The sequence below is a fragment of the Thermobia domestica genome, chromosome 6 (assembly GCF_964235325.1).
Source record: "Thermobia domestica chromosome 6, izTheDome1.hap1.1, whole genome shotgun sequence".
NCBI classification, from domain to species: Eukaryota; Metazoa; Arthropoda; class Insecta; order Zygentoma; family Lepismatidae; genus Thermobia; species Thermobia domestica.
The window spans coordinates 246,590,631-246,615,901 of NC_137459.1; the positions used below are offsets into that span (position 1 = coordinate 246,590,631).

Here is a 25,271-nt window from a genome sequence, read left to right on the forward strand (position 1 = left end):
GTTCTTCGCTATTCACCAGATTTCCAAAACAGTTGGGCATAGGTAATTGAAATTTACTAAGAATGTTTTTTTCAGAGTCTTAGGTTACGGATGATATAGGAATTTCTAAAATTCGTGATCTAAGAAAGCGGAAAAGGGGGACAGATGTATTCTTGGTCTAGGAAGTTGAAATTTTCTAAGACGGAGCTTCGAGTAATTTTACTTCGACGCGTACATAGGTTTATTGAAATGTTTTACATTATTATTACGGGTTTCTTTTGAAACGTTGAGCATACAGCTAAGAGATATATAAAGTATATATTTTGGCATGCAATATGAATATCTCATACAAGAAGACAATTTGCCAATTACCGACACTGGAAAAAGACATAAGATTGGCTTTTGGATAATCCAATTTGAAGAATATAAATTTTGAGTAACAGTTTGCACGAAACGGAGATTTTCTGATTTCGACCGTTTTAAAATATAGATATAAGGAGAAAATGAAATGAAATCTTTAAGTTTTACGTCCCACGGTTATGCCGGCTAGGTTAAAGAAGCCGGTGATGATGAGAAATGAAGGAATATTGTGGAATAAAGAAAGTGGGAGGAAACGGGAGAGCCCTGAGAAAACCCACCCGCACGGTTTTTGTCCACCACAAAGTTCACTTGGCAAAATATATAAGGAATGATGGAAATTAACTAGAATTTTACATAAAGATTTCTATGAATTTGAGTCAGTGCACTCTTTCAAATTGCAAGAGAACGACTTGAGTCGGTCTTGATGTGGTGAAAAATGATTTAGGAGCAATTTTGTTGGCACTTGTGAGGATAGTTTCAGCAAAATCAAACTTGCATTAACAAATATTTGAAACCAGAAAACTGTTGTATGTAACTTTCAAATATTTTCCATAAATCTTATTCTTCCCGTGCAAATAACGGGCATTCAGTTGGTATCAATATTAAAGCAATTCATATAGTATTTTGTACAAAGGGGAGACAATTTTCTTTACAAGCAACAATGGATAAATATATTACAGTGATATGTAATTCAAAGCAATGAAACACGATGTTCACAATGCAATGGAATCGTTTCCCATTAAATATGTATATTCATTTAAGAATTGAAAGAAATTATACACAGAACATTGTTGGAGATGAAGACATTCGGATGCTAATAAAAGAGTCATGAAATCGTAAGGGCAAATACTGCTAAAAATATAATTGGTCATTGCTGTGTAGAAAGCCTTCGTACACACAGACACAACCAAACGATCTCTCCTACAAATTTGATAATGTTCGTTATTGTGTTTTTCAGATGTAAAGCATCACGGGCAGTAGCCAATGCTGTGCGATATTCCGCGCGGTGTTGCCGGATTTCGGACTCCCCTTTCCCTTCTCGCTCTTCCTCTAGTTGAAATTATTACACATACATTGGCAACATTATTCACAATGTAAATATACTATTCCAGCAAACTCAAAGATTTTGGCTGTGTATCCTAGAAGTATATATAGCAACTGAATAACCTACCTATTAACTTATTCCAGTGGAACTGCTAAACGTTCGTCTTCAACACTACTTTCACTATCGTCTATGTCAATTAATATTTCGCCATTGTCTGAATCTGACTCTTGTAAATTTTTTATTATGAGTTCCAAAAATTGTAAACACAAAAAATAATTCTTCGAGCTTCACTTCGTAGCACTTTTTTTTTTTTTTTTTTTTTTAAGAAAATTCCGCACTTGTACTCGGTTTCCTTAAAGACATTGTCAACTATAATTTTGGAGAACAAATGAACTACCACGAAAGAAAGCAACCTAGATACTGATGAATTCTGTTTATGCTAGAAGAAGAGAAGTTGCGTTCCTACACACACAATCAGCTCCTTTGCTTCCATGTCTGTTCCTATAATAACATACTCTTATACTTGATGTAGGTCTCACAACAACAATCCATCTGATTCGTAAGCAACACGATATGGTCGAGTTTGTTTTGGGTTACAATAATTTATGACACCACTCAGACGCCTGGTGCTTTTGCATCCCTGCTAGAGGAGTAAAGAAGGAGTACGTAATTGGCCACACATACGTAAGGTATTGAAACGAAGAAAAAAAAATCATACTGCGTTTCTTCTGTCGAATAAGGAAGAATCTTGCATGAAGGCAATTTCAAAACAATATTACGAATGTTCCATACCTTCTGTTCTTCCTCATGAGCTCCCGCCGGGAATCGAATATATATATATATATATATATATATATATATAATATGAATCAAATTGCAGAAGCTTGTTATTTAATTCGATCGCTTACTATTCTCAAGGGTGTAGAAACGGGGGAAAAGAGGGCCTTGACTTTCCAAACTATTTCCAGCCCCGAAATGAGGTTCATCTAGTATATGTTTAGTAAACTTATTTAACCCTTTATCGACTGTCGGGACTTGTAAGTCCTGATGTTTCAAGGTTACGTTTCCTATTACGTAATAGCCCTTGTGTTGCCAGCAACCTGTCGGGACTAACAAGTCTTTCTTCAAACACTTCAAGGAACGATCACAAGATGGTACAAGCTGTTTGTGAGCGTTGCTGTGTATGTGTGACACACATAATTTCGCGCGTTTGAACCAAGCTGTTTATTTGTGAGCCATAGTCGAATGTGTTCTGATTTAGTCTAGTTTTTGTGTAGTATTTGGAGCTTCAGACGTTCGTGGATTTTTTTGTTACTTGATCAGGTATAGTATAAATAATACAAATATAAATTTTAACAGTTTTTGTATTATTGCGCGTATTATGGGGTAAAATTACAGGTGGACCCAGAAGTCCCGTCAGGCTTGTAGGCAGAGGCGGCATCAGGATTTACCTTTTCGGGCTATAAGTGGTGTGCTCTATTTACAGTGAAATTTGCTTTCGGTAATATCTAAATAAGAAAAATGTTTTGTAAATACTTAATATTCCTCATTTCGTTGCCGCGGATATTCCAGGACGGGCATCCAAGCCCCTTGTATCACCTGGTGTCGCGTTGCCTTTAGTGTTTTTTTCAATGTAGGAAAATATTACAATGTGCGGAAATTGCGTAACAATGTTTTTCGGTTCCTTTGTAGGAATAATGTCTAGAATACTCGACGATAAAGAAATAGAAGATATTCTTCTAGAGGATATTCCGTCAGATGTTGAAATAGATACTCCATTTGAAGACAGTAGCAGTGATGAGGTAGAGGAGGAAACTGTCAATTCCTTGGAAACTGTTTCAGAAAATCCAGGTTCTTCAGCGTTGCCTCCGACAGTTCCATTTACAGAAGGTGAAATTAGTGATGATGATGGTGATGATGATGTGGCAAGTGCAAAGACAGTAAGAAACTTTCAAAAACAGGATAGTGTAACGACTGTTCCAATATTTTCGTTATCTCGGGGTGTAGTTCGTAACTACTTTTTGCCGGATTCTTCTCCGACAGACGTTTTTCTGAACATTTTTTCAAGCGAAATTGTTAATAATGTTGTTTTTCAAATCAACTTGTACATTCAACAACGCAACAGGAAAGTGAAACCAATCACAGAAGAAGAAATGTATGGTTTTATTGGTCTGCAGTTTTTGTTTGGTTATCACAGGTTACCGCAAACGTGTCATTATTGGAGTACCGACCAAGATCTAACAGTGCCGATTGTGTCTCAGACAATGACAAGAGAAAGATACAAACAAATACTGTCCAATGTGCACGTGAACGACAATTTGGCTATTCCAACTGATAACAAAGACAAATTATACAAACTTAGACCATTAATTACATCATTGAATGCAAATTTCCAAAAACTAAGGCTGCCAGATCAGTACCAATGTATTGATGAGAGCATGATCCGTTTCAAGGGCCGATCAAGTCTCAAACAATACAACCCAATGAAACCTGTGAAAAGAGGTTACAAGTGTTGGTGTAGAGCAGATATGTCTGGATATATCTACGAATTCGACGTATATCAGGGTAAAAGTGAGAATGAAGATAAAGAAGAAAAGAAGCGTTTTGGTCTTGGAGGATCCGTAGTAAAGAAACTAACATCATCCCTGCAAAACAACAATTTCATTGTTATGATGGACAATTATTTCACTTCTTTGGAACTGTTCGAGTATTTGAAATCGCAGAATATTTACGCATGTGGGACAGTTCGTCCTCAACGCAGCGGGCTTCCACTTCTGGCAAAAGATAAAGATCTGAAACGCGGCGAATACGATCATCGAACTACAGACCAAGGAATAACGTACTTCAAGTGGAAAGATAACAAGTGTGTCCACTTCTTGTCAACTTATCATGGTACTGAAACCATAACTGTAGAACGTAAGACGAAAGATGGTTCAAAGATAAACATTCAAGCTCCTTTAGTCGTCAAAGACTATAATAATCACATGGGTGGTTTAGATAAGGCAGATATGCTTCGCTCCCTTTACGATCGTGATAGAAGAGCAAAAAAATGGTGGCACCGACTTTTCTTTGCATTTCTTGAAATTGTATTGGTAAACGCATTTATAATCTTTTGCGACCTCTATGGGAGAATGCCTTTTCTGTTATTCAAACGTCAGGTGACTCAAGGACTACTCACTAAAGGACGCAAACACTGTCAGAAGCGTGGTAGACCAAAGCAGGATTCATCATCAAGCGTGGCACCAATCAAGAGAAGAAAATCCAAATTTTCCGTAAGCAATGATATTAGGCTTCAAAATCGAGGTGCACATTGGCCACAATTCGTAAAAGAGAGAGCTAGATGTGAACTTTGTTCTTTCAAGAAGATTGAATCGAGACCACACTCCAAATGTGGACTGTGTAATGTGTTTTTATGTGTGAATGAAAAGAAGAATTGCTTCTTTGAATTTCATCATATGTGAGTAAATCAACGTAGACTGCTTCGAAAATTTGGATGTAACTAAACTCAAAAATGTTGATACTATTAGTACTCAAATATCATTTACAGTTCTGTTATATATACACATACGTAATGTTAGTTATCAATAAACCTCCTCTGTAGTTTTCAACTAATTCGTGCTGTATGTTGCATTATCATTCAATATTGTACTGAAATTTTATTCAGTTATTATTTCTATGCTTATTTACATAATTGAAGGAGAAAAATCAGAAATTGTATGTAAAGATACAAACAATAAATCATGATTGCAGTAATATCAATTGCTTCTAATTATATCCCTAAGACAGTAAAATTTATGATTATAAAGATGTCCGAACTAAAAATATATTATAATTATTATTTTAACTCGTTTTTGCCTGACGGGACTTTAAAGTCCCATAAGCGTAAACACGTGGCCCATGATGATAATCATCAAATCGATCGATTTAATGGTTACTTGTACGCATTTAGAACCCAAATACGAAAAAATTATATTAAAATTCAAATTAATATTTAATTCGGGTCATAAAGGGTTAATAGTTAATGCAAATTAGGAACGTTTATAATAAAATAAGATTTTTAAAAAAAGAAAAAAGAAAACATCATCAATACAGTTACTGTATCTAATTACAAGGACGCTGTTTTCTCTGTAAATTGGGGGGGGGTGCATTCAGATGCAGAAAGCATATATGATGATTTTAAGACAAATTGCATTCAAATTATGCCTAATATTGCACATTTACAAATAAAATGAGGGGCCCTGGCTCCCTCAGTCCCCCCAGGATCTCTCACTACTATATTAATGCATAATAATATCTGAGTTGATATTTTTTCGAGTTTTTTCCTTTTAGTATTTTAACCTACATAAACACAAAGTCGGATAAACAGACTGCTAGAAACAGCATTTGTTTTCTTATGAATAGCTTATTGATTTATCTCTTACAATCCGCTTTACAACTTCAGTACTGTCAAGATCCGTCTTTTGTTAAGGTAGCATCGAGAAAACATAATATGTGTATAGTATACATGGTGAGTTAAAATGCTTTCATATTCTGAAAGAGGTCATTTGTTCTGTTTTTAATGTGTGAAAAGCTTTCCTCCCCCTGAAAGTAATGTTCCCCTAGAACAACCTGTTGGTTACACCCCTGATTATCCTTTAATAAAAGTTGAGTTCCATTTCCAAATCGAAGAAAAATCCACTGGAAATTAGACGAGACTCAACGCTCATTTTACTAATTGTTTTATATGGAAACCTTTCAAAGCGTGTATCATGACAACCAGTTGTCATAAAAAGATGTAGTTTTCACGTATGTGTTCGTAATTCTTTTCTCTACTTCGTAAAGTGAGCAGTTAATGTGCTAATACAATATTTCTAATAAGCGCCTCTGCTATTGTCAAGATTCGCAGTAGCGCGAGAAGTCAGCGTGCAGAACTGCTTGTCGCGAATTGTCAACACCGCTCAAAGCCAATTGGACGCCGCGTAAAGCCAACTCAAGGCCATGCCGCTTCTCATCTGAAATCTGCTGTAGATGAATATTCCTATTGATAGGGTAAGTTTTATAACATATCTCATAAATTTATTTTACAGGTGCTCATGTTGCAGAAGTGAACTTGTACCATGTTATAGTGAACTCCATTTCCCAATCTAAAGACATTTGCAGGGTCGTTTGTGATTTATAAATGATTACTTATTCTTAATAGTAAGATGAAATTATTTTCTTCCACTCTTGAAATTATTTTCAACCAATCTTTTGGTTGGTATACCTTATTATTCTAACATTCTAGTGGACTCCACATATGCGTATAATATATCCGAGTAGACCTATATCTCAAAAGCACGCACACAAGTTTGTATGATGTTTATAATTTACAAAAACCAGTTACCCCTGCTCAATTGAAGCACTTCTCTTACATTACTTGTATAAACATCTACCATAATAAACCTGTGCAAAAAACACTTCTCTAATCCACATTCTTCAAATTATAATCTCACTGACATTTTTTTCTAACGTCTCATTATTAAATAAAATTGCTCTTTTTTCTCCAACGTAACCATACCCCAAAAAGATCAACACTCCATCATAATATATATATATACTTAGTCAAAAACGTATCAGCCTATCAATTGCAGAAAAAGAAGACCAGTTTACAAGTTCCTAACACCTGCTGTCCTCATACCTAAAATTTAGTAATAACTTCCAACAATTCCATCGGAAGTTGGTATATTTCAGCGAATACTCTTTTTTTTTTATCTTGCAACTTGTATTGCTCGCAAGAGAGAACACTCGTAGGTTGAGATACCATTGTTTAGATATTGTACTGTCTTTTTCTCTTTAATAATATTTTTGCTCTATATTGCTGACGTTAGCGTATTAAATTTATATTAAAATCGAACTTACCAATTTCACTAGCCACTTGCTGCAACTTTTCCAATGTTCTGCTTATTAGGATTATATTAATTCCTCGTTTGGCTAGTTCCAAAGCGTATACTTTTCCAATACCATCGGTTGAACCAGTAACAACTGTGGAAGGGAGAAAAAACAATAATTAATTACATTAATTAATATTAAAAGAAAAGCTCTTTTGATGTATATAAATCTTTTCCCACTTTTAATAAGCATGGTTTTATCCTTGGTTAACCAATTTTGATGAAACTGGGATATTAATCGACTCAATTACTTCAGGTTTTTCTCTGACATACATTTTCTTTAGAGATACAACACGGAACGCAACTTTAGTGAGAAATAAGAGCCAAGATGGCAGACTGGTATTAAAAGACCTGTGGTATGCTTGTATAGGTGACAGAGGGTAAAAAACGAAATCCATGCAATACTGGATGCTAAAATAGTTAGACTGGTTCGAATTTGGTCAAAAACGCTTTTTCCTGGTGTGGGACCTGGACCAAGGTACCCGTGACCAAAATTTGGTAACTCTCGGTCAACTTGTCTGGTCCCTAGGCCGGTCCCGGAAAACCCCTGAGACCCCCTTACTTCGAAATTTGAAAAGAAAAACTCTTCGTCTTGATCTGGGGCCTAGACCAAGCTACCCGTGACCAAATTTTGAAAAGTTTCGGTCCACTCGTCTGGTCCACAGGCCACACAAAGATAGACAGACAGACACAAACAAACTCTTTATTTTATTTATATTAGAAATGTCAGATCCGCCGTTATTGTAATAGAGCAGTGCTTGAGCGATTGATCGTAGAAATTTAAACTCCGATCAGTGATAATTTCAAAGGCTTGTTTTACTACAAGTTTAAACTCTTTAGTCAGTAGAGAAGAGGGCGTGGATCATAAGTCAGAGTTGATGACAATAAGCTTTGGTGGTTCTGTGGGTCACAGTGGGTGAGAGTGGTTCATGATGGGTGGTGGGTCAGAGTGGATCACGATGGGTCGTAGGTCACGATGGGTGGTGAGTCAATTGGTCGTGGCTAAAGTTTTCATTGCCCCACGCCCTCTCTGAACTACAGTGTTGAAAATTAATCAGTGAAAATCAATTGCAATTGATCAATCAATTGAAAGTAATTGCTGTGGAAATCAATTGCAATTGATTGAATTAATTGCCAATTAATTTCAATTGCAATTGAATGACTGAATTCAATTGCAATTACTTTCCACTATAATTACTTTCAAGCAATTGATTAATTGCAATTGATTTTAAATTATTAATGGCCAACTGCAATTAACAATTAACCTTTACTTACTTCAATTGTTAATTGCAATTAACAATTAAATTTACAGATTAATTGTTAATTGTTAATTCAATTGAAATTTGCCCAACACTGCATGTTGGTAATAACCTGCGAGCATTTTCGCCGATCCAAAGAGATTCAGCCAAAACATGGCTCAAGTAGCATTCTTATTGGCCACGTACCGATGACGTCACCTACTATTATTATTATTATTATTACTACTACTGCTTTTGCTATGGGTCTGTATAGTACAAGGGCAAACTTATTTTAATGAAAGAAGTTTAATGGAAATTTTAAAATATAATCGTTAAATCACGTTGGATCTGAATAGTACAAGGGCAAACTTATTTTAATGAAAGAAGTTTAATGATTTTTTATTAAAAAAATAATCGTTAAATCACTTTCTGAATATTATTTTTAATATTATTTTAACAAAAGAAGTGTTATAAAAATTTTAAAAATAATAAAAAACCCTTAGGCAGGAGGCTGGGTTTGAACCCACGCCAAAAACGTTTTTCCTTACTAGCATATTGCGATAGCCCACTCGGTAACCGGCCAATAGCAACTTGCCTTTACTTTGTGCTATATATATATGTCATGACTCGTGTTGTCATATCTGTATCAGCCAATCAGATCAGAGGATATCTGAAGCTCTTGGCATCCGCGAAAATGCAACCTGCGAGGGAGACAGGCCTCAGCGCTTATCGATTTCCCTTTCTACTTAAAGCGTTTCTCTCGAGACCTTCGATTTCGATTCGATTTTTCAAACAAATAAAGAGCAAGAGAACGTAGGGCCCCATTCCTTACCAACTTTGCTTAATTTTGCGGACTCGAACGCAACGCAAAAGCTAGAGCAAGCAATTTTAAAGATGCTACGCCTATTATCGCAAACTAATGCCCCTTTATTCCGTTACGTTGGCGAAAGCCTGTTCGAAATATGACTCGTTGAGTTCATTAGAATTGAGTAGAGAGTGTGCGTTTTTGAGATATTGTAAGTGACATTTTTTTTCTTACATTCGCAAAAGTGAATGAGAGAAAATGTCAGTAAGTAGTGAATATGAACATAATATAATCCCTACTAAAGAATCTTCTATGTCAATGGTATTTTGAAAATTAATGTGTTATTAAGGAACGAAGACCAACGCCTGTGTTGAAAATAGAACAAACAGAGGGCAACAGAGTTCTGCATGCTTTGGTTCAAAAAAATATTTGGGGTTGTTGACATATAAAGAGACATGTATGGAAAAATATTTAAGTATGATTCTGCTTTTAAAGGGGAATTAAGTGACACAAAGATGACTTATTGAATGTTTGTCATGTTTTTCAACAATACAATTAAAGACGAAATTTTACAAGCAGAATTTGTTTCAGTAGAAGTACACTAAACAACATCCGCCTCATGCAGAGTCGTTTTGACGTATGATTAGCGTCATACTAAAGGCCTGACTACTACAGGAAACATATGTTAGTCGAACTCTTTAGTATGGCACTAATCACGCGTCAGAACGACTTTGCATAAGGTCCCATATGTTTCTTGTGAAGATAAGATAATATGATAGTTCATTTTCCCCACCCGATCACGCCAAACTAAAGCAGTTAAATTGAATTACGGCGAATTAAGATCAGCTATGAGTCACCTACGTGAATTTCATGATGAAAATTGAGATCTGGTTCGAATAAGTGCTGTTGATGGGCTACAATTACGTTAAATTTATGTGAATTTGTCTTGTGTTTCTGTAGTAAAATATTTGACTAATCTGGGCTTAAGTTTAGAGTTGCCCCCTACAGTTTCAAATCTACAAAGAAAGCTGGTAAAACATTAAAAATTGTTAGGTTAGGCTAGGTTATGTTAGCTTAAGTTAGTTTAGGTTAGGTTAAGTTAGTTTAGGTTCGGTTTGGTTAGTTAGGTTAGGTTACCCGATAAGACTTTAGTTAGAACAGTGACTGGAATCGACTCTCACAGAAGCTTCAATTATCACTTTAACTCAGTAATCCGTGGTTCTCATAAAAATTTAATCGGTTCTCTTCATTATTCTTATGTAATTCTGTAAAACTCAATGCGGAAATATCACATTCAACGCGCTGACTTGCCATCCTATACGACTACTGCGCTGCTGAATCATCGAAACCCTCCGCGTCTTGCAAATAGTACCCACTTATACACATCCTTTCTCGTATTAAACGTAACTCTACACTGCCAAACTTCCGCACCTAAACATCACATAAGAACCCCAAATCATCATTCCTTACCTCATTTCTGCTCTAAGTGTTCCTAATTTTTATAAAAGACGGAGGGGCAACTCTAAACTTAACCCCTAATCTGTTTTATTATTATTATTATTATTATTATTATTATTATTATTATTATTATTATTATTATTATTATTATTATTATTATTAGTAGTAGTAGTAGTAGTAGTAGTAGTAGTAGAAGTAGAACATTGTGCCTACGCTCTTGAAACTATCATCCTTCGCCACTGAAAATGATATTTTGAAAACCAATATTAAATATGAAGAATTACAATATTATTATTTCTGAGGTTACGTTTACGGATTAAAGTAGGACAAGTGAAATACGTATAGTTGTAAAAAATCGTCCTCCATTAGATTTTTATTTTTTTCTGTCCAAAACTGATCTTTCATTGCTACTTAAACGGTATTTATTATGTTTTCGCTGTATCCAATGATTTACAAATTTGATTTTGTTTAGCTGTGGGAACTCGGTGCCTGCACAACGAAAAATTTCGCACGCCAATAAACAGATTAAGATCTACCACTATGCCAAATTTGAGTTCGATCGGATGAGTTCGGTGTATGCGCTTTTGTTTTGGAATCATAGCACAAAGTTTTGTCCCGATCAGGTGTGTGGGATTTTGTTTTCGAAAATGTGACGAAAAGTGTTAATGCCGATAACCCGGGAACCATAAGCCTGCACACCATGATATTTCATATGCACATTGCCATCATGGCAAATTTGATACTGATCGAGTGTGAGTTTTTGTTTTTGAAAATATGACACAAACCTTGGCAGCCCATAACTCGCAAACTGTAAGCCTACACAACATAATATTTCACATGTTTTTTGTAGTAGGTAAAGTTCTATCACCATGTCAAATTTGGTCTCGATCGGATGAGTCTGGTGTTTGTTTTTTTGCTCTCGAAAGTATGGCACAAATAATTTTATCGCACATAACTCGAGATGAGTTCGGTATGTGTCGTAATATTTCATATGCCACACGAACCACAATAACATAATATTTTATATGCTTATGTAGCTGATCAAGATAGTATCATGACATATTTGATTTTTGTCGGATCACTCACATAGACCCTATATTGTAGGTTTCTTGTGTTTGATAATATGAAGCAAAATTTGACTTCCTATAGCTCTAAATCCGTAGGCCTGTATAACATATTATTTCACATTCTTATATAGCAAGTACAGTTCTACCGTCATACCAAGTTTGGTTGCTGTCGATTAAGTTCGACTGAGCTCGTACGACATACAGTGTCCTTAGATTTTTCGGGGAAAACCAAATGAAGGACAAACAGTATATAGAAGTAATCTAAAGCTATTACTCGCTACCTCTTACTGTTTTTGCTCTATGGAGATTAACATTAAAACCGAAAGTGGTAATTAATATACGTATATCATTTCCGTTTGTAATAAAAAGAATGAATAAAATCGGAGATGAAACATATTCTTGGTGCCGAATCCATATCAAATACCTGCTTGTCATTAATTAATTCTATTTTATCCATTGTGCAATCTGGTTTCAATAGAGGGTTAATGAAGTAGATGGAATCTCTTTTTGGAATAGTGAATCAATTGCAGAAAACTGCATCTTGATATCTTTTCCCAATTTTGCTCTGTGAAAATCAATATCGAAACCGAAAGTATTATTAAATTTGAACCAATTCCTCTTTTGATAGAGTGTTCAGAATAGTCATAGTACGTTTCCTTAAGACGCTAAATCGTTTGAACAAAAAAATAAAGAAAAACTTTTCGCTATTTGTCACTGTTTTGTTTCTATGGCGATAAACATTGAAACCGGAAATTTCTAATTTAAACTACTTTTAGTTTTAATAGAGAGTTAACAGAGAAGATGAACCCTCACAGAGGACCCTCTTATTGGGATGCTGAATCGATTTCAGAAATCTCCATTTCGACATCTCTCCCCGTTTTTGCTCTGCGGAAATCACTATTAGAACCTAAAGTAATATTAAACTTAAACCACTTTTGTTTTTGGTAGTGTTCGGGATAGTCATGGTACGTTCTTTCTAGTCGCTGAATCGTTTGCAAACAACCTTTTCAGTTTATCTGTTGCTGTTTTTGTTTTATGGTGATAAACGTTGAAACCGGAAACAACTAATTTGAGCCATTTCCGGTTTGATTAGAGAGTTAGCTGAGGAGATGGAACATATCCTTAGAAGATTGAATCGATTGCAAAAAAGAACATCTTGATATGTCTTACGGTTTTTGCTCTGATAACTGTTGACAAATAGATGGACGGAGAAAGCCGTTGTATGACTTCAGATACTTATGCATAGCAGAGTTTGGAAGTCTAAAAATTCACAAGGGGTATATAAGAATTGCGGGACAACGGACCTTAGATTCAAAATCAGCATTCTTTATGTTTCTAATGTTATGACCTGTTTGTCACCATCTGGAACATATTTTGTAGAGACGGTTTTAGGTTGAGTGGCAAAATAAATCTTTGCAATGAGAGTAGCCCTCTAAATGGATTCCGCGGAATAACGCCCTCCACTGGTAACTTGTGAGCGAAGACACTCCATAATTATTTGTTGTCAGTGTTATGAAAAAATTGCTCAAATATTACCTATCTCGATTATTTTCAATATTTTACGAATATTTTAAAGTATTTTAGCTAGTTGTGAAATATTTTGCATTTTGCTATAGGAGAAAAAAAATGCTGTTACAGCTTAAACCCTGCTATTAGGTTTAGGAAGAAAGTAAATTAAATATTTAAGTTTCGAAAGAATGTTTGTTGGTTTATCAACATGAAACGCTCTCCTGGGTGGTCTAGTGGCTGGAGTGCGGGGTTCACGTGGTCCCAAGTTCGATTTACGGTGGAAATGTATTGAACGCAGTACGAGAGTTTGTACGTATTCCGTTGGAAAACCTACAAGGGGCAGTTTAATTTTGGGGATGAGATTTTCTTCTGATTTTCTCAGAAACGACTTAGACAAATTTGTTTGTAATTTATAAACAAACGTTTCTATAGAAATCCTACACTGTAGCGTTAGTAATTTTGGGTTCCATTTCAAACTGTAAATCCACGTCTCGTGTAGCCTAGATGCTGAAACGGAGCACTAAACTTGAACAAATATAACACCGTTGAAGGATGAAACAGGTTTGGATTGGAAGTTCGATCAGAAATCAGAAACATACAATCTGTTGAGGAATAATCTCTTGAGACAGATTCAATGGAAGTTTATAGCATCCTACGTACGGCATTTATATTTTCGATGTGTTTTGTCGTTGAAAATGATAGACTTAATGATATTGTTTATAATGTACTGATATGTGTACATAAAGTTTATTATAATAATGCAGATATATGAAATAATTGTAAGAATTGTGCTATTAATGATAGAAGCATGACATTCAGGGCAAATATAGAACGTATATAAAGATTTAATTTTGCACATGATCCCATCTAAGATTTCTCTTATTACAATGATGGCGGACATTCAAAGTGGTCGTCTCTGAATATTTTTGTGGTCCTTTTTATTATTATTTGATTACGCTAATAGCGCATTATTATACGTAATTTTGCATGAATTGATGCACGAAATATTGAAGAATTGTGGATTTCTTTTGAAGTGGAAAAGAACTACGATTTTTGCTGCGCATGATTTAGCAAGATCCTTGGGTCATGATCGTTGCACTGTCTTACCATTTTCTCACTCAATATCTGAAAGGAACACTGTATCATTCTTTGGAGGAAGAGGCAAAAGGAATGCATGGGACACCTGGAATGCATATCAGAATACCACCACTACTTTCCGTGAATTGGCTAAAAGCTACTCAGCAAACTGTACAAGATATGCTGAAACTATTTGAGATATTTGTGTCTGCTATATGACCATACTGGCAGGGACGAATGTGTTGAGGACGTTCAGAAATACCAGTTCACTCAGGAAGGTAGAGTAATTGAGAATCTGTCTCCTTCGCAAGATGCTCTTATTCAGCATACAAAGAGAGGCACCTACCAGGCTGGTTACTGCTGGATCCAAATGATGGCCGAAACCCCAGTGCTCTCGTCACCAGGTGATCGGGATTGGAAGAAAAATGTTAAAAGTGGATGAGAAATATCTTGGACAACTCTACGAGAGGCGTCGCAAGCATGCAGGAAACTTGTACGATGCGGCTGCAAGAAAGGCTGCACACGTCAGTATAAATGTAGGAAGGCTACCCTACAGAATACCGCTCTTTGTAATTGTGGTGCTCTTTGTACTGAGTTATAAATGGAATATAAATAAGTATCTTATAAATAAAACATGGTTTATAATATTAAAAATAAAAAAAAACTACATGCACAAAGTAACAATTACTCGTCATTGCTTTAATAGCTGTCATTTAACCATTAAATAACATTTAAAGGGAACACACAAAAGATATTCAAATGCTCCCATTTTGAATGTTTGCCATGACAACAATAAGCAAAATCTGAGACAGCTTCCCAAAAATTAGATATTCATGTGTGTAGTATGTGTGCCCCAAGTTGTATGCTTCTATCATTACAGGTACGATTGTTTCACCTATGCGCTCCACTGAGCGGTTTAGAGATCTTTTTTAAGAAGATAGTTACTTGGAAATAGTAAATAAAGCCTAACACAGTGTGTCGGTGTTTACCTTGGCAATGTGCATTAGCAACATTGACCTAGGTATGTTACTCGAATAATATAATATGGGATACATTTGGAAGTAAGGCATGAATTTAAATAATACATAATGATAGGGACCAATCTTAAATCAAAATTTAAATTTCTACCGAAACAAACGTCAATATGAAGTAAACACGATAAAGTCAAAACTTTAATAGGAATGTGAAAGTAGGATTATTTTCATTTTTTACTTTTTTCAAATAGATTAATAAGTACTTTAAAATAAGTGAATATGAACAAGTAACTTACTGCGGTTTTCGTTTAAACTTTTTATTACCAACCCAAGAGTCATAACTGCCATAGTAAACATGTACACATACATATAAAAACACAATTTACAGCTGATAATCATCTTTGTTAGTTCATTCATTTGTGTTGACTTAACGGGAAAAGAGAAAACAAAGAACTGGAAGGCTTTTTTTTTTTTTTTGCTGTGTTTTAGTTCGTGGGTGGGGAATTATTTACAGTAGCCACTTCTGTATTTACTGTAGTAGCACTTGACCTCTCTTCAAGAAATATTCATCCAGGATGTTGAGTAATTTGTATCCAGATTTAAAAGTCTATAATATTATTATGCTGAAGCCATACTCAACAGCAGAAAATGTTAGTAGCTTGCATCTTACAAGAGTAACGTGAAAGAAAAAGTTCAATGTACTATTTGCTTAGTTTCTTAAAACCACGCTAAGACACTTTCTTTTCTTATGTTTTTAGAAGTTACACCACTCAAGAAATCAAGAACCTTTTCTGCTAAACTTGCAGATTACCTTAGCATAACGTCTACAGTTACATAATTGAAGTGCTAAAGCTAATTAATATATGGTTCTAAGGATAATTTGATCTTACTTTGTCGTTTCAAACGGAGCTTTCATTTTTTGTATAAACAAGAGCCAGCTAAACAGTAAAGTGAGGTTGGGACTTCAGTTTTGATCTTCTGTTTCCCTTATGACAAACAAGACATAGAATACATGCATTGAGTATCATGTGCAGCTACTGGGTCAAGGAATGTTATTGTCTTCACGACCTAAATATTTATGTCTTTTGCTAGCTCATGTACCCTTCTCTTTCTCCAAAAAATAATTTGTTCTCTCTTTTGGGAGTAAGTTTGTTCATTCGTTCGCATTTTGGACAGATAGATTGCATCACGAGTACTTTGTTAGATTTCTTTCATTTATTTTCTCACCTGGAATACGTAAAACTAATGATGTTCTTTGTATATATATATATATATATATATATATATATATATATATATATATATATATATAAGATTTATTTGATTTTAAATTGCAAGTCATGAAAGTACCAACACCATACACCTTTTCCTTGCTCTTTTCCTTTATAGATTCTCTACTTTCTCAAATTCTTTTGGCTCGCGGGATGACAAAGCAATCACGCATGGAAATATTTTTGTTTGATACGATAATTGCCCGTGGAAATCATTTCAAGTAATTTAACTGTACACAAAATTAGTTACACGATATACAGGAGAAAATCGTAAATAATTTCAGATACGTTACAATTTATTTCTTTGACATGTTATAAATTACCAATTTATACTGAAGTAGATACACAAATTGTTAGAATTGGCAAAACCATTTCAGTACATACAAAAAAATTATTTTTATAAGTACCTCCTAATAGGTATTCTTACAAAATTTAATACACATGGATGTCGTTAAATTAAACAAGATAATTCTGTGTCTCATATAATCTAACTACCGAAACTGCGAGACGTTGTTGCTGTCGATATGGCACCAATGTAGTCAGGTATTATAAGAAGTTTTCCAGACTTATGTGGCAAATCGACAGCTTTATCACAGAGAGGTCGAGAATGCATCAACGCGTATCAATGGTGGTAACAAAATATACTAAATCTACCTAAAAAAAAGTTACCCATACTGTACGTTAACAGTATGACTAAGAAGATTAATTTTATTGTGATAGTAGAATAGTACAAGAAGGAGTACTGTAGACTTAGGGCAGAAGTACAGAAAGGGAAAATGCCCGTTGCTGTCGTGAGTTCTTGCGAGCCAGGCGAGAGGAAGATGTTCCATAGAAGGAAAAATATAATTAAATGTTTAAAAAATTATAATTCATTACAGATAATGTTATAATTAATTTATCTGTAATGAATAATTAAAACTTTATTACAGACAAATTCACTTGCACACGTCATTTAATATTCCTCCGAAACAGGGCAGCCTGACTTCCTTTACTATTAGGAAACTATAGACCCTATCTTCCACAGAGGTACTACTTATTGTAATTCACTTTACAATTTACTGTGCTTTCAGAAGCCCACTACAACAGGGGCGTCACTTCAGACTTTGAGGGGGGCAAGAGCACCACTGATGTAAGACTTTCACGTTTTGTACTAATATATTAGTAGACAATCGATTAAAGTATACGTAAACCTCAAACTCTTAGGGGGCAATTGCCCCTTCTTGCCCCCCCTAAATGACGCCCCTGCTCTACAAGACAAAAGCTAAATAAAAATGTGTTACTCATAGTTTCTTTTTTAAAGTTAATGAGGTTCATTACCATCTTTCGTCTGCACTTCTCTCCGAAAACTATCAGGTTTATAGTAACCTTCACTTTTTACATCTATTCTGCTTTGTGAATATTTAAATAATAATCTATTCTTTCGAGCCTGTAATGTGGTAACTATGCATACCAAACCAAAATGCCCAAAATACTTTCCGCACAGAGAAATGTGACAGGTAGTAGTACTTGCTATATCTGCATGAGTGGTGTCCTTGCACGCTAACATGAAAGCTCTTATAAGAACAACAAGAGAAGCTCCTTTGAAAAGTCACCGTAAAGCGCTAAAAAGAGACTGACCGCTATAAAGAGTAAAGATCTTTTGTTTTTATACAGCTCCTTCGTAGCACTTAAGAGATTAGGCAGCTGCTATATGTTTCCATGACCTCAGATTCGATCTTGTCACTGGCATCTGTCTCGGAATTAAAAATAGAGATGGCCAAAACGGTTTCATGTCCGGATCTCAGATTTGCATATCGAATTCAGGTTTGTCTCTGAAATGTTAGATGAAAGTGACATGTATCCAAATCAGGAGTGATCCTACTGTGGTTTATTCAGCTATCACGAGAATAATTGTTTTCTGTCCTGCAAGGTGTGCATTTGATATGTATTATAGACAATGGAACACTAACACTCACAAACTGGTCATTTTTGTCTCGTTTCCTTCTTTCATACCAGTTTCCCTGATATTAGACTTAATGAAGTGTAAATACACGATTTTGGCATATATCAACAGTGACATGACTCAAGTGTCGGGAAGTGGTGACTATTAAATACATTCTGAATTAATTGACTCGGACTTTGCATACAGGTTCGAACTTGTATCATGGTACTAGAGCCAAACCTCGGATCCAATTTCGGAACTAGATCCAGATCCCAAAAAGATCTTCGGATCTGATGAAATCTGGATCCGGCCGTCCCAAATCTCCACACGACTTAGTGTATTATTTAACTTTAGTACATTCATAGTGCATGGAATATAATCCTAGCAGTAGAACACGCTCAGATATGTTTCAACAGCAAAATACAGGATAATGAATTTTAATGCCCCCACTTTAAATTAGAACGTTCTGCATTGTTCGTGTGTAAGCACATTTCAATATTTTCAGCAAAAGTTGTTTCCCTTCAACGTCATCTATTCATTTAAAAAAAATACTATCACACAATCTGCTTGAATTGAATAGATTTGCTTTTAAAATATAAGCCAGTTCAGTTTTTAGTAGAAATTATTTTATTTCTCCAGATTTAAGTTAAAACGATTACATCTACATTTATAAAAATATTTCGCAATAGAATCGAAAATTCATCAAATTATTTCCTTACTTTCTAATTACGTTTACAACTTGTGTTTTATCCCTAAACAAATTATTTACTTCGTTACAAAATAATGTAATTATTTTCATGTTCCACGTTAAAGTGAATATTTTAATCCACCAGTCTGGATTCCCTATCAGTTTTGACTTCATCTTAAGTTGTAATATTATTAACATTTTCTCTTTTATCCAGTTGTCCCTAGTTGTTTTGGAAGAGTGTTGTCACTAACATTTTGAATTTGTCCTCTCTTGAAGTTTATAAGTTTATACAACCTGAGAGAATTTCGTATGTATATGTATGTATTGCTCATTCTCTAGCTACCTTCATCAGGTTTGCTTTTCTTCTTTTGTCTCTAAGATTTCAATGACTTCAATATTATCTTAGGCCAATGACAGGTATTTTACGTCGAAAATGGCCTGAAACAAGAAGATGCGTTGTCGCCATTATTATTTAACTCTGTTCTGGAATACGTTATAATCAAAATCAAAGATAGCAACCAGGGCCTAGAGTTGAACGGTATTCACCAGGTTATGGCATATGGTGATTATGTAAATTTAATAGGGGATGATAGGAGAACAATAGAAAAACATGCAGAGACCTTATTAGACGCTTTCAGGGACATGGGTTTAGAAGTAAATGCAGAGAAAACTAAATACATGGAAGTGTGTCGGGACAGTAATACGGCAAATTATGGATGCTTTAAAATATTAAATAATACTTTTGATAAAGTGGATTCTTTCAGATATCTAGGATCAATATTAACAGACGAAAATCATATTCACGAAGAAATTAAATGTCGACTAAAAGCAGGGAATTCGTATTACTATTCGATTCAAAATCTCTTGTTGTCGCGAATTCTGTCGAGGAATTTGAAGCTTAAAATATATAAGACGATAATCATGCCTGTTGTTCTGTATGGTTACGAAACATGGTCGCTTACTCTGAGGGAAGAACATAGACTGAAAGTATTTGAGAACAAGATCCTGAGACGGATATTCGGACCCAAGAGGAACGGGAATGGGGAATGGCGGAAACTTCATAACGAGGAACTACATAATTTATACGGTTTACCCAACATTGTTAGAGTCGTCAAGTCTAGGATGCTTAGGTGGGCAGGTAATGTAGCTAGAATGGAAGAAATAGGAACACTTTCAAAGTCTTGACTGGAAGACCAATCGGAAAACGGCCATTAGGAAGACCTGGGCGCAGATGGGAGGACAATATTAAGATGGATCTCGTGGAGATATGAATACAATGTAGAAACTGGATCCAATTGGCTAAGGATAGAAGTCAGTGGAGAGCTTTTGTGAACGCGGCATTGAACCTTCGGGTCCCATAGGCCATAGAGTTAGTTAGTTAGCTAATTTTTCACAACCAATTTCAGTTCCGAATTTTCCACTTTTAGTACTATTGTTAGTTATTCATTAACTTTTATTGTGACAGGTCATTAACTACTATCTTTATTTTTAGAATTTTTCTTTTTACTTTTGGAAAGAAAGTATTTTTCTCGGAACGGCGTATATTATCTTTAATTTATATATTTGCGGGAGTTTAACATAACTCCCATTCATTTGTTTCTTCAGATTAATATGCTTATTTCTCGACATTTCTTTACTATTTTTGCTTTACAGGTGTCATGCTTCTACCACTATTTCCTTTGTTCTAATTTACGAATATTCCTTCCTGTTTTTAAATGGAAACATAAAAGAAGTTACCACGATTACCTGCATAAGAAGTCGCTTCCTTGGAACGATGTGTAAGTAATACGTGCCACATAAATCGAACATTTTTTGTGTAAATAGCAACTTAAGAGCAATTATAAATACAACAAGCTCTTATTGGTATGATGGCGAAAGAAGAATGCCGGCATCTTAAACATCATTTGTAGCTTGTTTCAGAACTCGGATCTTTGGCATTTATCGTTCATGTGAAGTTTCATCTCACACCTATCATGCATCTTTATCTTCGACTGATTTCTATTCAGCTCTACTTTTCTTTCTCTTACACAACTAAGATTACCGCATTTTTTATTTAGTAATAAACTCACTTGTAGCAGGCTAACTTGCACCAAGCTAACTCACTTATGTTGGGAAGTTTGTAGTAATTTAAAGTGCTTCTCTATTGCATTATAAATGTAATCAAGGAAGTTCTGTCGCTTTTTCACCCATCACTTTCGAACATCAATATGTCACCTAAGACGTACCTGGAAGATCAAAAATAGTCCCCAGTATAAGCATCGACGACTTTGTGCCAACGTTCTGGAAGGCCATGGATTCCATCGCGGTAGAATTTGGTGGGACGTGAAACCAAGAATGTATCAAGTGCATTTTGTACCTCTACTAAGAATTTGAACTGGCGTCCTCTATGGTGATTGTCCAAGGAATGGAGCAGGTGATAATCGGACGGTACAATGTCCGGGGAATATGGTGGATACAATAATGTTTCCCATCCAAGGAGTAGAATGGTGACCCGGGTCATCCTAGCCACGTGGTACTTAGCGTTGTCTTGTAACAGGAGGACTCATTGCAATCCAGAAGTGCTGGCTCCAGAGTTTTGAGTTTTTCTTGAATACGGATCAACTGCTAACAGTACACAGTTGCATTGATGTCCGACTAGCTGGTAGCAGTTCCCTATGCATGATGCCACGAGCAGTCCACCAAACACAGAACAGGACCTTCTTCTGGTGCAGTGCTGGTTTTGGCTGTTTTGGAACTGGTCTACGGGATGCTAACCAATGATGACGGCGCCATGGAGCTTCGTACGGGACGCATTTCTCACATGTCAACACCCTGTCCAGAAATTTCTTCTTCCTTGGACGAGACAGCAAAGAAACACAGGTGTCGGCTCGTGTTCTCTTCTGGTTCGGAGTCAAATCATGTGGGACCCATCGACCCAACTTATAGTGCTTCCTAAGTTGATGGTGGTGCTGCCGGATGGATTCTCCACTTACACTAAATTGTAGTCCCAGTTCCTCACACGTCTGGTCATTGTTCGCCTCAATTGTTGCCTGAAAATCTTCATTTTGTACATGTGTTGGTGTTGCGGCACGTGGTGCGTCTTCGAGTGTTTCGTCACCGTCCTTAAACTTGTTAAACCACCGCTGCACCGTCCACGTAGTCACGACACTATCACCAACTGCCTGGCATATCTTCCGCTCCGCTGCAGCGGCGTTTAACCCCAGTTTGAAGTCGTACAGCATATACGCCCTTATGACGCTCTGTCGAGGTCCCATGTTCACTCTATCCTTACGCAAGTTCACTGTGTAACTGAACTGTCACAACCAGGTAGTATGTTGGATATACCCACACCTACAACTGACCTTCGTCTTATCTCCTTTCGCATCCAACTCACGGCGTGAGGGCCAATTGAACACAGACCTCTACTAAAAGCGACAGAACTTTCTTGGTTACCTTTATAATATATATTTTCTATTTACATAAATGTCTCAAACCTATAATTGTCTATCAAATATTATGATATTTTCATAACTTCTGTATATTTTATTTACCGACTTAAAGAAAAAAAGAGGTTTTCAATTAGACCGGTATATATTCTCATTCATATATATGAATGAGAATATATACCGGTCTAATTGAAAACCTCTTTTTTTCTTTAAGTCGGTAAATAAAATGTACAGAAGTTATGAAAATATCATAATATTTGATATATATAGTGTCTATGTTCACGCATAAATTCAACACAAATGCGTAGATTTTGATTATTCTTTTTCATTTGAAAGACCATACTTTTCTGGTGATCCCATATAAACTTCATCAGAATATAATAATAGTTCTTGTAGCTAAACCATGAGACACCTCAAGGGTACAGTCTGAAATTCGTAATTAACCAACTTTAATATGCATATGTTCACGCATAACTTCAATAAAGGTGCACCGATTTTAATGATTCGTTTTTGTTGTTTGTATCTAGTGGTTCTTTATAAACTTCAATATTTTCTCAGAATAGTTTACGGAGCTAAACCATGAAACTCCTCAATAACTGACAGTGTTCATGCCATAATTGCATATACATATGATCACGCAAGTTTATGTGGTAATTTCATATAGATTTCATGAGGATATAATAATAGTTGTTGGAACTAGATCATGAAACTCTTCAAGGACTGACAGTGTTAATATCGTATGTATGTTCATGTATAATTCGGTAACTTGTAGACCAATTATATACATTTGTGGCTTGGGTCTAAAAGAGCCTATGTCACTTTTTGGTCAAAAAAAAGATTTTCAGCAATTTGAATGTCTCTATATATGTATTTTCTTGTGTTAAAAGGGCAAGTGTCAACATGGAATAGTTTTAGAATAATGTTCCAAATAATGTTGTAGGCTCTTGCTGACGATCAAGTATTCCTGTGTTTAAAAAAGGCCAAAGTATACATTGACCTTTCTTCAATCTACTAAAAATAAACGTAAACATTGTGTATTAGGGCCTAAATGAACATTGAGATATTTGATCCAATATTGTTAATATTTTGACGCGACCAAAGTGAGAATTGGACTTTTTTGATCTAGTGTATTGGAGACTCTTTTGAGGCCAATGTTTAAACATTGTACTTATTTGTTTGACTTCAAAGGCTGCGTCTTTTGTGTGACACGTAAAGGAAAATAAGGTAATAATGTTGTGCTTTTGTGTCTGTGAGTGTAAATCCGACAACAATCTGGTTCATACCGACCAATTATGGTTAAAAGTGTATATTTTGTTAACACTGCATAGGGTTGCCAATTCAGCCACTTTATGGCTAGATTTGGCCATTTTGAGAACCTGGCTAGCCACAAATTTTCAAAAAAGCCACTAGCAGCTTTTCTCGCTACGTGCTTTTTGCTTTTAGCCATTTCTAGGCATTTTCTGAGTTCAACCACTTTTTGATATAGGCTATTTATCGTTAACAAGTGTCTAGCGTTTTTTTTGGGGGGGGGGGATTTGTAATACAATAAGGAAACACTTGTTGTAATTTCACTTACATGCTTAATGTTTCACTTCAAGCAGAGGATTAACTATATAATTTTCATGGCAATTGCATATTACAGCGGAATGTGTTAAGCTCAAAGTATAAACTTTAAATACAAAAAATGAAATGAAATCTTTGAGTTTTATGTCCCACGGTTATGCCGGTTAGGCTAAAGGAGACGGTGATGATGAGGAATGAAAGCAATGGTGGAATGAAGAAAGTGGGATTAAACTGGAGAACCCCAAGAAATCCCACACACACGGTGTTTGTCCACCATAAAGTTCACTTGGCGGGGGCTAGGATCGAACCCGGGACCCCAAGCATCAAAGGTGAACGCTCTACCACTGAGCCACCGCGGCCTTTACTTTCAATAAAGGGCTAATGTCATCATATCTGCTAAAAAAAGCTAGTAGAATTTCAAGATCAAAAGGGCCAATGTTAAGAGATATCTCAGAGATAAGCTGAGATATATTCATGAAAATGCAAGTATCTGATAGGGCATTAATTAGTCATCCGGACAGTGGTATATTGTACAAATATACGAAATCCTTATGTGTACTACAGGAATCAGTACGGAGCATACGTTATCTATATGCTACATACGCACTGCCCTTAGATATTACATCATGCCGTTGCAGATTTCTGACATCTAATAGTCTTTCGTATATTACATACGTATACGTATGTTACACGCGTCAGGTATATGTTACATACGTCTATCTGTATGCGAAGTCCTGACCATCTATATACAGTTTTTTCGTTCGTACGGAAAGTACGCTTGTTGGGAACACTTATACGAGAAGTGCGTATAAAATATACTTTTTCAGTTATACGTTTGCTGTACGTTAAGTCCAAAAACTACAGGGTTTACTCGTAACTTACGTTTTTACGTACGCCACGTACGATTTTTTCCTCAGTGTACTAGTACTAATAATAAAGCGCTTAAAATCAGAAAATAAATTAATTACTATTATCTATAAAAATT

General features: G+C 35.6%; 1 protein-coding gene across 1 annotated transcript in view; it reads right to left on the reverse strand.

The window, feature by feature from the left end:
* Nucleotides 1-25,271, reverse strand: part of LOC145688463 (inactive hydroxysteroid dehydrogenase-like protein 1) — a 233,596-nt gene that overhangs the window by 51,406 nt on the left and 156,919 nt on the right. The window contains exon 2 of the mRNA XM_081762725.1: nucleotides 7,262-7,384. Within this exon, the coding sequence (XP_081618851.1) occupies nucleotides 7,262-7,384 (123 nt within the window). The remainder of the gene's footprint in view (nucleotides 1-7,261; nucleotides 7,385-25,271) is intronic.